Source organism: Pinus tabuliformis, chromosome 3_2 (assembly GCF_031772625.1).
Source record: "Pinus tabuliformis cultivar Carrire ecotype Pingquan chromosome 3_2, CPIR1, whole genome shotgun sequence".
Lineage (NCBI taxonomy): Eukaryota > Viridiplantae > Streptophyta > Pinopsida > Pinales > Pinaceae > Pinus > Pinus tabuliformis.
The window spans coordinates 1,084,483,302-1,084,495,906 of NC_142302.1; the positions used below are offsets into that span (position 1 = coordinate 1,084,483,302).

The 12,605-nt window shown below is 38.8% G+C and overlaps 1 protein-coding gene across 1 annotated transcript; it reads right to left on the reverse strand.

Moving 5' to 3' along the window:
- Positions 1-603: 603 nt before the first annotated feature.
- Positions 604-4,326, reverse strand: LOC149184445 (uncharacterized). Its single transcript, XM_089415338.1, has 5 exons — positions 4,176-4,326; positions 2,104-2,333; positions 1,823-1,938; positions 1,478-1,658; positions 604-1,224 (listed from the first exon to the last, which is right to left on the reverse strand). The coding sequence occupies exons 1-5, from the start codon at positions 4,324-4,326 to the stop codon at positions 604-606; spliced, it is 1,299 nt and encodes a 432-aa protein (XP_089271464.1).
- Between the last annotated feature and the right edge of the window lie 8,279 nt (positions 4,327-12,605).

The window sequence follows — 12,605 nt, forward strand, 5'->3', positions numbered from 1 at the left end:
TTGATATAACTCTAGTCTACTCCCATTGACTCTTCTTGGAAATATTTCCCCATTCATATTCACAAACTGAACTGCGCCACCATCTGTAATTTCCTTGACTACATAGGGCCCAAACCAGTTCATTTGGAACTTCCGAGGGAACTTCGTGAACTTGTTATCATAAAATAAGACCAAATAGTTCAACTTGAAGGTGTGCAACTTAATATGTCGATCATGCCATGCCTTTCCACGCTCCTTTTGTAACTGTTGGTGAAATCTTTCTAAAAACATATCTTCTTCTAACTTCAACAACTACGCGAGGCGTTCCCCTATAGCCTCGCGGTCTGCCAGATCAGTGAATGCTACAAGTCGCATACTTGGCACAATATACTCCATCGGCATGACTGCTTCTATCCCATACACCAAATTCAACGGGGTTTGTCTAGTCAACTTCTTACACGTTGTTTGATATTCCCATAGGACTTTTGGCATGTGCATATCCCAATCATTCCTCTACGCATTGCAGACCTTTGTCAATGCATTCTCCATGATCTTATTAAAGGCTTCAATTGTCCCATTTTCCTGAGGGTGATAGGACATACTCTTCTAATGATACACCTAAAATTATTTGAGCATCGCGACAATAGTTTCATTGAGGAAGTATGTACCCCTATTGCTCATTAGTATCTTCGGACATCCAAACCTTGTCAACACATACTCAAATAGGAACTTCTCGGCTTTAGCAGCGGTACAATCCTTCACGATTTGTGCTTCTGCACATCTTCTCAAATACTCTGTCACAGTAATAATGTACCTCACACCTATCTTCTTCCCTAGTTGTTGTATCAGACCTATAAAGTAAATAGCCCACTTGTCAAACACTTGTAATGAAATTTGAGGATTTAAAGGAAATTCAGCCCTTCGCGATGGCTTTCTTGTCCTCTGACAAGCATCACAGGCCCTGCAATATGCCTTAGAATCCTTATGTAGTGTCAACCACCACAATCCTGCATGGAGAATCTTCTGTGTGGTCGCTCTTCCTGCATAGTGTCCTCCTGCCACTCCTCCATGTGCCTCGGTGAGTATACTAGAGCATTCAAACTTTGGAACGTTCCTGCGTAGTATTTCATTAGTACCCATCTTATACAAGTATCCTGCTATCACATAAAAGTTAGCATCCCAGACCACCAATTCCTTCTTCTGCTGAGTAGAATACCCTTCCGGAGTTGTTCTAGTAGTTAGAAACTGAATTATATATGAAAAATGATCATTTGTTACACGCAAAACAAATAGCTGCACATCTGGTAATCCTTCATATAAATTATTTGGTTCTTCACCTATCTCGATTTGGCTTAGGTGATTTTTTCCTACGTTCAACCGCCCAGGCTTCAATATTACTTAAAAGTCATACTCCTATAACAACAACAACCACCTATAGATATTCCCCCCCAACATAGGCTTGTTGACCAGGTACTTAAGAGCGGAGTGATCTGTGTACATTTTGAAATGGGAACCCAACAAATAATGTTAAAACTTTTGCAGCACGTAGACCATCACATTCTGTAGTGGAATAGTTCTTTTCGACTGTTGACATTTTTCTACTTGCAAAGGCTATTGGATGATCAATGTCACCTTCACTGGTTGGGTCAATACCGCACACAACGCAATACATGAGGCATCTACATGCACATGGAACTCTTTATTCCAATACAGAAATACTAAGATGGGCACAGTCACCATCTTGTCCTTTAACACATCAAGACTATGTTTACACTCCTCATCCCAACAAAAAGTCACATCCTTTAATAGTTTTTCCATTGGCGCGGTTAACTAGAAATAAGACTTGATAAACTTCCTATAGTAGCCTGTGTGACCCAGCATTGCACGCAACTGCTTAACATTCTTGGGATATTCTAAATTCACAATCACTACTATCTTTGCATGGTCCACCATCAATCCCTGCTTACATATGACATGGCCTAGCAAAATTCCAAAAGGCACACAAAATATACATTTCTTCAAGTTCAATGCAATTTGGTATCTATGACATGTATCCATCATGAGGTGCAGACTTGCAACATGGTGCTTCACCAATCCGAACACAGTCCAATCATCAAAATATACCTCCAAGAATTTATTAATAAACTCCTTAAACGCCATGATTACTACCCTGGAGAAGATTGCAGGTGCATTCTTCAGTTTGAATAGTATTACTGTATACTGGAAACAACTCCACTCTGTGGCGAAGGTTGTCTTGCTGCAATCCTTCGACGCGATCTTAATCTGATGGTACCCTGAGAACCCATCAATGAATGAGTAAGCCTCCTTTCCTCCATCATTCTCTAAAACTTCATCTGTAAATGGTGTTGGAAACAGATTATGCACACATGCAGCATTTAGCTTTCTAAGATCTATACATATTCTGATTTCTCCCTGTTGTTTCTTTTCCTTGACAACTATTAGGCTCACCTAATCAGATTCTTGTACTAGCTCAATAATTACAGCCTCCAGCATTTTGTCCAGTTCTTTGTGCACCTTATCTTTATACCTCGGATTGAGCCGATAAGGTCTCTAGTTTACGGGCTTTGTGTCAGGTTTCAAAGTAATTTTCATTATGCCCAAATATCCTACATACCATTTAGATCTGAAAACTTCGTTTGGAATAGATCCTGGTATTCATGCAGCAATTTGGCCACCTTATCGACTGTATCTTCGTCCCAATAGTCTCATATCTTCGTGAACTTAGGCTTCGCATCAGATCTAATATTTACTTACCGGTTTTTTGGCGGCTCTACTACATCAAGGTTCCCTATCTTTGGTCCTTCAACCTCGCCCTGTCCTTTAGTTTCTCAAATATTTATGTTTCGTGGATCATCTTCTTCTGCTTCTACAGTCACCTTGTAGCACTCTAGCACATGGCGCAACTATGTACTCCAGTCCAGTTGAGCCCATTCTACCAGTTCTTCAGGTGTTCGAAAGATAGTGGCATTAATCTACTAGAGCGCTTCATCAATGCACTCAAAACCATCCTCAAAGCTGAAAGTTAATAAGAAGCTTTCCCTCAAGATATCCCATTCAATTGTCCCATGGCGTCACTCTATTTCCAAGTACCAATTCATGGGAATGGTATCTAAGGTGTGACAGAAGATGTGCACCCATTCCTATTCTTGCTCGTCACCCCATACTTTAGTCCACCACGTAAAATGTTCGCATGGATCATCCTTTTTGCTATATTTCTCAATCATCCAGCTATTAGCTTACCCAAACCTCAACTTCATCATTCGCTTGTATTTCTTCTAGTGAGCGAAGCTTTCCTTATGCATACCCCACCAATAGGTAGGCGTAGTGCGCATTGCCTAGAATCGATGTTCCTTGGGCACTTCCCTTTCAAATTCATCCAAAATGAGATTAACATCATTCAAACCATCATAATGTGAAAGTTTTCTTACCTCCGTGGATACACACCGCAATGATTTGGTCATCATATTGTAACTTAGCGTAGAGACCTCATGCAACCAGTTCTGCCAATGTTCGAGCTCTTCATATGAGTCTGAGGTACAAGACCTATCTCTGTCGCATGTGATCCTTCCATCTACAGTGGGATTGATCCAATCTTCATCATGCACCGTAATCTTGTAGATTTGATCCAAATCATCGACCTCCTCATAGTTGCAGACTGCTTCAGTGTAGTGCACTCATTCAACAAGGTCCAGTGGCACAATAACCCTTAGTGCCTTCTTCTCAAATGTCATCATTCACTTCTTTAGATTAATCACTGCATCCATGTCGAAGGCCAAATCAATTCCTAGTAGCATAGGGTAAGGATTTCTGTCATACACTATTTCAATTACTTCAAAATCATCCAACGAACGCACTCCTTCAATGTCCACTCTTACCCCATACATGCACCTGATAGGAATGATCTTCTGCTGATTAGCCATGCGTAGCTATATAGGAGACCATTGTAACACATGTATCCCCATCTTATCCCATGTCTTCTTAGGTAGCACATTCACATCAGAACCCAAATCTAGGATGACTTCATCCATTTCACACTCTTTGATATGCGTAGTTAACCTCATCTCACGTCCAGTCCGTCTCTTGTGTTTACCTAGTTTCCTCACAATGTGTTGTTCCATAGAAATCTTATTTTTTCCCGCGCAGTTGTCAATCAACTCCTGGAGCCCTTCTACCACCTTCTGATCTCTTAACAACTTCAGACATATTACAGGTTTTCAGAAAAGTAGCTAACAGCGAAGGGTCCATATCTTTCACTTCACTATTCCTAGCTGATTCCTCCTGACTCCCAGACATAGATGCCTCAACAAAGTTCTTCTTAGCTTCCATGAAAGTTTCTTTAGCCTGGTTGAGGTCAAACCCAATTTCCTTTTCAGTAGCCTTGCACACCCATCCTTTGGTCTCTGGCTACTTTCCCTTATCTTCTCCTCTGGATATACCACAGCGCATTATGATATTAACACTGTGATCTTCTTTGCAAGGCTGCACCTTCATCATCTAGATATTCTGTGTAGGCTTCTGGGTCTGCATCTTCGTTTCTTGCATCTTTGTTGTAAGTATCAGGCAATCTTCTATCACATGATTGAACTGTCTGCAATATTGACAAGATGGATGCGTTTGGTTCGGACAGTCGCACACAAAATGTCCAGCTTCATCGCATTTATAACAAATAACTTGTCCATGATCTGTGCCAGCCCCTCCTCTTCTTCCTCTTCCATGGCCTTGGAATCCTCCGCTCACTGCACTTGCACCCTGATCCTGAGGCCGAGTTTCTGCCTGCATTCTATAGGTAGGGGTTCTTTCAATCATCAATTCATAACTTTGACAATAACACTCATCATGTCCTACAGATTTGCAGAAATACCAAAACAACTGTTGAGGGGTATATACAAACTTCTAGAGTAGGACAATTGTCTATCGTATGTTGTCCTGTAACTTGATAGATAGCGCACCACACTATTTCTCCTGTGCTTGGCCCAGCAGTATTCTCTGGCTTTAGGGGGGATAGTCCCTCCCCGATAAGGTAATTCTGATAAACTGGGTAATGGTCCTTATCATGGCCATAGCCCTTGTATTTCAAGCACCAAAATTTTGCGTGAAATTCAGGCTGGGCTTCCTTTCCCTTGTTTAGGCTCTTCAACTCCAAGTGCAGACTTGCCAACTACAAGTGAATCTGTTGTACTCCAATGTTCGTATCTTGTATTGGTGAGGTTTCTAGCCTCATCGCGATCTCCACAACTTCTTCTTTCATTTCTATCTTCTACTGCGATAATGGTAATCTTAGGTGAGGCAATTATTGGCATTAGGATGAATGTGTTGTACTTGATGGCAACCCTCTTGTAGCAGAACAACTCACTTATACATGGTAACTAGATGAATCTACAGAAGAGATATCAAATGTGACAAAATGCATGACAGTAGTATTTATAGATGTGATGAAATGCAGGGCAGCTTCAAGGAATCAGGTTAGAAGGCAACTCTCTCAGATGAAAGATCACATTTTAGACTCATAGAATGAAGAAATAATGGTATACGCAGGTTCACTATATACCAAGTAGTGTATACACACAGGTTCACTATATACAAAGGCACGTACATTGTATACACGCACTTTTACAGAAGGAAAGGCGCGTACATGTCAGAAAACTAAGTTTTGGTCCATGGTATTTGGACCATGGTATTTTGGCATTGGTCCATGGTATTTGGTCTGAGGTATTGACCCTAGGTATTGGGTCCAATTTACTGATTCTATATGGTTTTGGACCATGGTATTGAGTTTTGGACCATGGTATTGAGTAAGGCCTAAGACTATAAAAGGAGGAGAATGTCATTAGGCAAGGGCACTGAGAAAGTCTTGAATAACTGATGAAGTATGAGATCCAATATGCAGGTTATGGGTTCATGATGCTTTTCTTGATCTGAGCTAAGGAGGAATCTCAGCGGTTGATGGAGAACAAGATCTAAGGATAGATCGGGATCTAATGGCTTGGAATGAATCATCTCTATATGGTTTGATCATGCTTATTCTAGATCTGTATACTGATGCATGTAATATTCCGTAAATATTATGATCTGGGTATAACTCAAGTTTGGAATAGTTTCAAATCATGAATGAATATTTACAGATGTATACACTGGTTGAATTTGATAAAAGCGCATATATACGCAGGTTAGATACATATAAGTAGCGTATACAATATGAACTATGATGTTTGAAGTTACAGGTGATTCTGGTTGTTGATGCAAAGTCTGAGTTCTGGTGACTATTTACTGGTGTCAGTATTCTGCATATTCAAATTGGTTGATTGTGTTTAGCTTCAGTGTTGATGGCTGAGATCTATAATGGATCAAGATCATAATGAATTATCTTAATGTGATCTGATGGACTATATCTGGTTGCTAACATATGTATTATCCTTGTATATGTCATGATCTGGGTATGTCTGAAGTTAGGAAGTGCAGCGAAGTTATAAGTAAGTAATTGATGACATATACACTGGTTCACTTTGGTAAAAGCGCGTATACACGCTGGTTCGGCTCATCAGAGTTGTGTATACAATATGAAGTATGATATTTGAAGTTGCAGTTGGGTCTGGTTGTAATTGCAGAGTTATGTGTTCTGCTCTGTGTTCTGGTTACTGTGACAGGGTTTCAGTGATTCAGTATTGGGTGATTCAGAGATTGATGATGCAGGTGTAGTTGATGATTGTATTGCAGTGGTGATTGTTTTGTATTTATGGATCCAATATGAAAATTTATGAAACGTGGTCCCTGGAGGAAGAAAGAAGATCGTAGTCTTCTGTAGGCCAGCACCTACGTACTGGTAAACATATTGGCCAGTACAAGAGCCAGGGGGTTGTAGCTCCCTTCCAGTAGCAGCTGGAAAACGAGTGAAGGTTGGAGCCTTCAGTAGGCCGGCACCTACGTGCTAGTAAATGGATCGGCTAGTACAAGAGCCAAGGGGGTTGTAGCTCCCTTCCAGGAGAAGCTGGAGAACGAGAGGAGGTTGTAGCCTTCTGCAGGTAGAAGCCTGCGTACTGGTATAAGACTGCACCAGTACAGAAATATTGTAAAAAGAAGTTTCTTATTAAAGAAGATAGAGACGAATTGCAGCAGGTGGTTTTCACCCACATTGGGTTTCCACCTTACATCATGCTGTTCATGTGTGCTTCTTATGTGTGATGATATGTTCTATTTTACTGCACTTATTTACTGTTCTTATGGTTAATGAAGTTCTGATGCACTGATTAAAGATCAACAATTAATGGATTAAATGAATCATAAGTTTACTAGATATACGCTAGTTGCATTAGATACAGTTGCGTGTACATGCGGGTTCCCTTAACTGAAGTAGCGTATATGAATCTAAGTATGGAAATGTAAAAGTTATTGATTTGCTAATACTAATTTACCCCCCTTCTCAGTATTATTTCCAACAACAACAACGAAGCGATGTACCAATCTTTGTGTTGTTCGTCTATGATGTTCATATTAGCCTGCCGAATCAGGCATTTTAGCCTCTGATCGAAATCCCACAAGGATTCATTTACCACTTATTCTATATCCTTAAACTTTGTAATAGACTGTGCCTAAGACTTAGGCTTCTTAAAATCATTGTTCAATGCTCGCTAAGTATCTTCCAACATCGTGAGAGGGTGATCTTGATAGTACTTGATATACCAAGTCAGCGCTCTATCCTGTAGCACCGTGACTAGTTGCGCTTTCTTTAAATTATCATCAGTGATATGCTACACTGTCCACACAGCATTTGCAAAAAACCAAAATTTCTCGGGGTCTTCACTCCCTGCCCCTTTGAAGATCGACATCTTCATTGTGTTCGCCATGTTGAATGGTGGAGGTGGAGGTGGAGGTGGAGGTGAAGGTGTAGGTGTATGCAGTGGAGGTGGAGGTAGAGGCGGAGTGGACGGATGAGGTATTCAGAGGATACCCTGACTTACCAACTAAAGTGCACTTCACTGTGTATTAATAATAGTTCCTTCGTCGTCGCTTGAAGAGGATCTGAATAGCGAACTATATTCAGAGCCTGATTCTCCGTTCCTTCTGAAGGGTTTTCTGCTTCGTGTAGTCCCAAACATCAAGGTAATGGAATAACCCATTTGTCACACAACAAAATCTTAATCCAAGTTTTCAGAGATTTTAAATACTTACCTCACGGTCCCTTGAAGAGCTTGCACTCTGCTTCACTATAACTAATGGATATATCAATTACAAGCTCAATGAAAAATCCTCCTTTAATACGATCAATCGAGTGATCAACAACCTGGGTGATGTTATCTTCTAAAGCTTCCAGACATCTCACCAGCTCTAGCGTCCACACAATAGGACCGTCAAGCCTCCACATACGCTGACTATCCACTAATTTAGACAGCTAGCCATGCAATTCGCAGGGGAAGAAATAGAAAAAAATTTGGTTTCGTCTAAGTATAGGTATCTATTCAACCATTGTTCCTTGAATTTTCTATTCTCCTGAGCTAAAAATGCGTGTTCCTTCCGATCGAGCCACTTCTCAATTTCTTTCTTAGTAGGGAACCTCTTATTTGACATCTCATATTCCTCAAATAGATCCTGGTCCTGACAACGTAACCATTTGTTGGCTTGAGGGGGCTTGACCCATGTTCAAAGTTATTCATTCCAACTAACAACACTCTAACTTCTAGCCCTTTCAGCAACAACCTGCATAGCGTAGGTTGGAGTCTTACCCGAAGTAGTATTGGGGGATTCTAGAACCAGGTTTCTACATCCAGGGGCATGTGTGATGGTCTTCCTATGGATCTTAAGGCTCTAATCTATCTTCACACATCCCTACTCTTCTCATTGATCAACTACTGTAAATCTATTCTAACAGCTTTCAATTCTTTGTGAAGGTCTTAAATTTTTATTAACATGCATAAAAGATACATATCCACTACTTTTACGTAATAAAAAATAATTAATTCACATAAGTCATAACAGATCAGAGATATATAAACTTAACTGAGGCAATAAAAAAGGCACAGATGCACAGATTCGGCTCAAAAATTGTCTTTATTAAGATGTAACTGTTCAGATACAGACTCCTTATACCTATGCACCCAACTGCAGGGGCCTACACACTTAGCTGCGGACATTCCAAGGTCTCCACGCAATCAGGTACAGGAGCTTTCCCCTTTCACCTAAGTATAGGAAAAATACATTTCTTGCCTTAGCACCTTGCCCTTAAAATAATTCTTCCATCTAAGTTATATTTTTAGACTCACTATGACTCAATTATATATAGTCTTTTCATTACAATATTGATGGGCCTATAAATTAGACATAAATTAAGGCCCATGCCTCTAATTTAAACCATAAATTAAGGCCTATGACCATCCTTCAGCACATTAAACCTCTCTTTTTGCATTAGATAATTTATTTTTAACTTTAATATATTCATTAGGAAGGTTTATGAATAATTGAATATGTGTGACTAATATTATTTATTTTTTGTGGAATATTATGAGAATATTGGGAAGATTATGAAGAGTTGGAGGAGGAGATAATTTAGGGACTTGTTCCCTACTACTAGAGGATTAATAATAAATAATAAGTCAACAAGATACTATGGAATTATGGCACAAATTGTGAAACTCCAATGATTGAGAAAATCTAGGAATGTGTTCCACTAATCAAGGGAGCAGATCCACTAATCAAGGGATTCCGGTGGGGAAATCTTCCTCCATTCATGGGGAATGATTCTTAATCATTTTGCCTCTAGGGAATGATTGAGAAAATCTAGGAATGTGTTCCCTGCCATTTAATGCAAATTCCTAGTATTGGGGACTAGATCCACTAATCAAGGGATTTTGGTGGGGAAAGCTTCCTCCATTCATGTGGAATGATTTCTAATCATTTTGTATAAGTACCAAGTCGAATTTTCCTCTAGGGAGAGATTTTCATTAGTTTTATTGTGGAGAGAACTTGTATTTTTGCAGCTCCATTGTATTTTCTTGCAGGGATGTAATTCTATTGATGAAAATAATGAAGATTGGTGTCATGTTCAGCTTCTAAATCTTGTTCTCCTCCATAGGTCTCTGAGTTTCCTTGGGCTTGGCCATCCCAGGAGCCTTAGAGCCCTTTTTTATCATTTTCTTTCCTTCTTTTCATTGCTTATTCACATGCATCTCTAATTTTTATTTCTTTCTATTTCTGCATTTAGTATTGATGTTTTCTTGTTGTAGGATTGAGTTAAATGGTTCATGTAAGTTCTTTTGCAAGATCAAAAGCATTATTTCATCCTTGGGAAAGCTTTGGAAGTTCATAATAATCAGTGAGTTGCTTGGATTAGTCTCATTATTCCCAAATCCAGATTGTTGGACCTCCTTTTTAGCAAAGAACAGTAAATTTCTGCTATTTTTTATAGCATGCTAACAAGCTTCAATCGACTTGATTCCACTTGCATTAGATCACAAAATCATTCTAGTTCATAACACAAATTACCCCATTGCATTTTCACTTGATTTGGTTTGGCATTTTTTAGATTTACTAGCTCACTAGTTCTCGAATTTCTAGATTTTCAACTAGTAATGTTTTTTATTTTCTTAGCATGGGATAACAGACGTCTTTTTGAGTAATTCCACTTGGAATGGGAACCTGGGACATCCTAGTTAATAAAAAAAATTGTCCCATCCAAATTGGATTTGATTTTCTTGGTCATTCGATGAATTATAGTGAATTTGTACATCCTGTAGGAAACTTCTCCAAGCTTTTTGAGCAAATCCATCTATCTCCCAACTTTGGTTTTGAGTTCTGAGTGGTCCTAGGAAATTTCTCACTCCATTCCACCCATATACCATATTCCCTAAGCCTTCCATCACCTCCAACACATTCCATTTTTATCTCGGCTGTATCCTGCAGGTTTTTAGGGGATCTTGTAGGTTTTTGGTACATCCTGTAGGTTTTCCTGAAATGGTCTGTTTTGAGGCCGAATTGAGAGAAAACCTCTAGGAAGTCACCAAAATCCTCCCAAGGGTCTCCCACACCATCCAACCATCTCCTAACCCTTCCAACCATCCTCCAACATCCTTAATTCACCTGCCACATCACCAAAAGAAATTAGTTTGCATACTTGATTTTGCATGGAAAGACAAACAGACAAAAACAAATTTATTTCAGTCCCCTTACTTGCACATTAGTGATGTTTGATGCTTCTTACTTCCATGCTTAGATAGTAGCATTTGGTTCATGATAATTTAGCATTATTGCAAATCATAGTTTCTTGGTAGTTAATTAGGAAATGGTGTGACTTAGCATTGAATTTCCATCTCTTTCCTTGTAATTTCTTTCTTGCAATAGGTTAAGGTTCCATATCGAACATTTTATTTTCTGCAAGTAGTTTAGGATTTGACTTCATTACATGCACTCCATTACATCACGACAACAAAGTAAGGGCACATTACATGCCGCACATATAGTTTCTACACCTCTTAAGTTTGTACGAACCCCGGGTTGATAATTAGAGTCGATAGCCTTGGGAGTTATAGCATTCTTGTTGCAATACCGAGGCTCATCACTTTTTGGCGCTGTTGCCCGGGAGGTGTCAAAGTATGCATTGTTTTCTTCCCTAGTTGATTCATTTCTTTTTAATTTTTGCAAAAACAAAAAAATAATTGCATTAGGCATATTTCATTTCAAAAATATAAAAGTGCATTGCATTAGTGTTTTCATTCAATCATATCAACAACAACAACAACAAAATTTCCAACACCAACCCACCCCCCCATTTTATCACATGGTGCAGTAAGAACCACATCACCATTAACTTTTGCATGTAGAATAAGAAGATGGAAACGAATGAAGAAGAAATGGATGGAGATAATGACAATGAGGAAGATCCTCTTGAATTTCCCATTCAAGATACTGATGTTAATGTGGACATGAAGAACATCCCTCCATCTTTTCTGCCAAAATCTCATGGTCTAAGGTCAAAGGATCTGGAAACCTTTCTCTTTGAATTTGAAATTTTTTGTAGATCTTATGTTTACTTATTAAAAACTGAAAAACTGAGATTGTTTCCGGAAACATTGAAGGATAGAGCTATTAAATGGTTCATGAGTTTAGGGACTAATTCAATAATATCATGGAATGATATGCACAAGATATTTATAGAAAAATATAAAGATCATGATCTTAAAGAAGAAATATTTAGAGTGAATCAAAGAGAAGATGAGAGCTTTGAGGATCTAATAGAAAGGTTCATGTATAATGTTAAGAGGGCAAAACTACATCATTTAGGATTTGACACACTAAAAACCCTCTTACTTAGAACAATTAGGGATGAGTGGATTGATCTCCTTAATCTCATGAATAGAGGTGATGTATATCAATTATCATTTGAGGAAATTTGTGAAACATGCAAACACATATCAAGAGGAAAAGCAAGAGTAGGTAAATCAATATCAAGATCGGTAAGTCAAGCTAAACTTGGAAATTTGTTTGATGATTTTAAAGAAGAAATTATTAGCAATCTAACAAAACAAGTAGAAATGTTAAGAATGCAAGATGAGGGAAAATAAAATATTGATATTTATGTTGCAGAATCACAGGTTGTTAAACATTGTCCATCATTACCA

Excerpts from the sequence above, each read along its gene's own strand:
- LOC149184445 (XM_089415338.1), bottom strand. The coding sequence starts at position 4,326 with ATGGAAGCTAAGAAGAACTTTGTTGAGGCATCTATGTCTGGGAGTCAG. Across the intron at positions 1,659-1,822 it reads TACTATAGGAAGTTTATCAA|ATGCCTCATGTATTGCGTTG; the intron begins GTCTTATTTCTA and ends ATGTGCATGTAG. Across the intron at positions 1,225-1,477 it reads TTGGGTTCCCATTTCAAAAT|TTTCTAACTACTAGAACAAC; the intron begins GTACACAGATCA and ends TATATAATTCAG.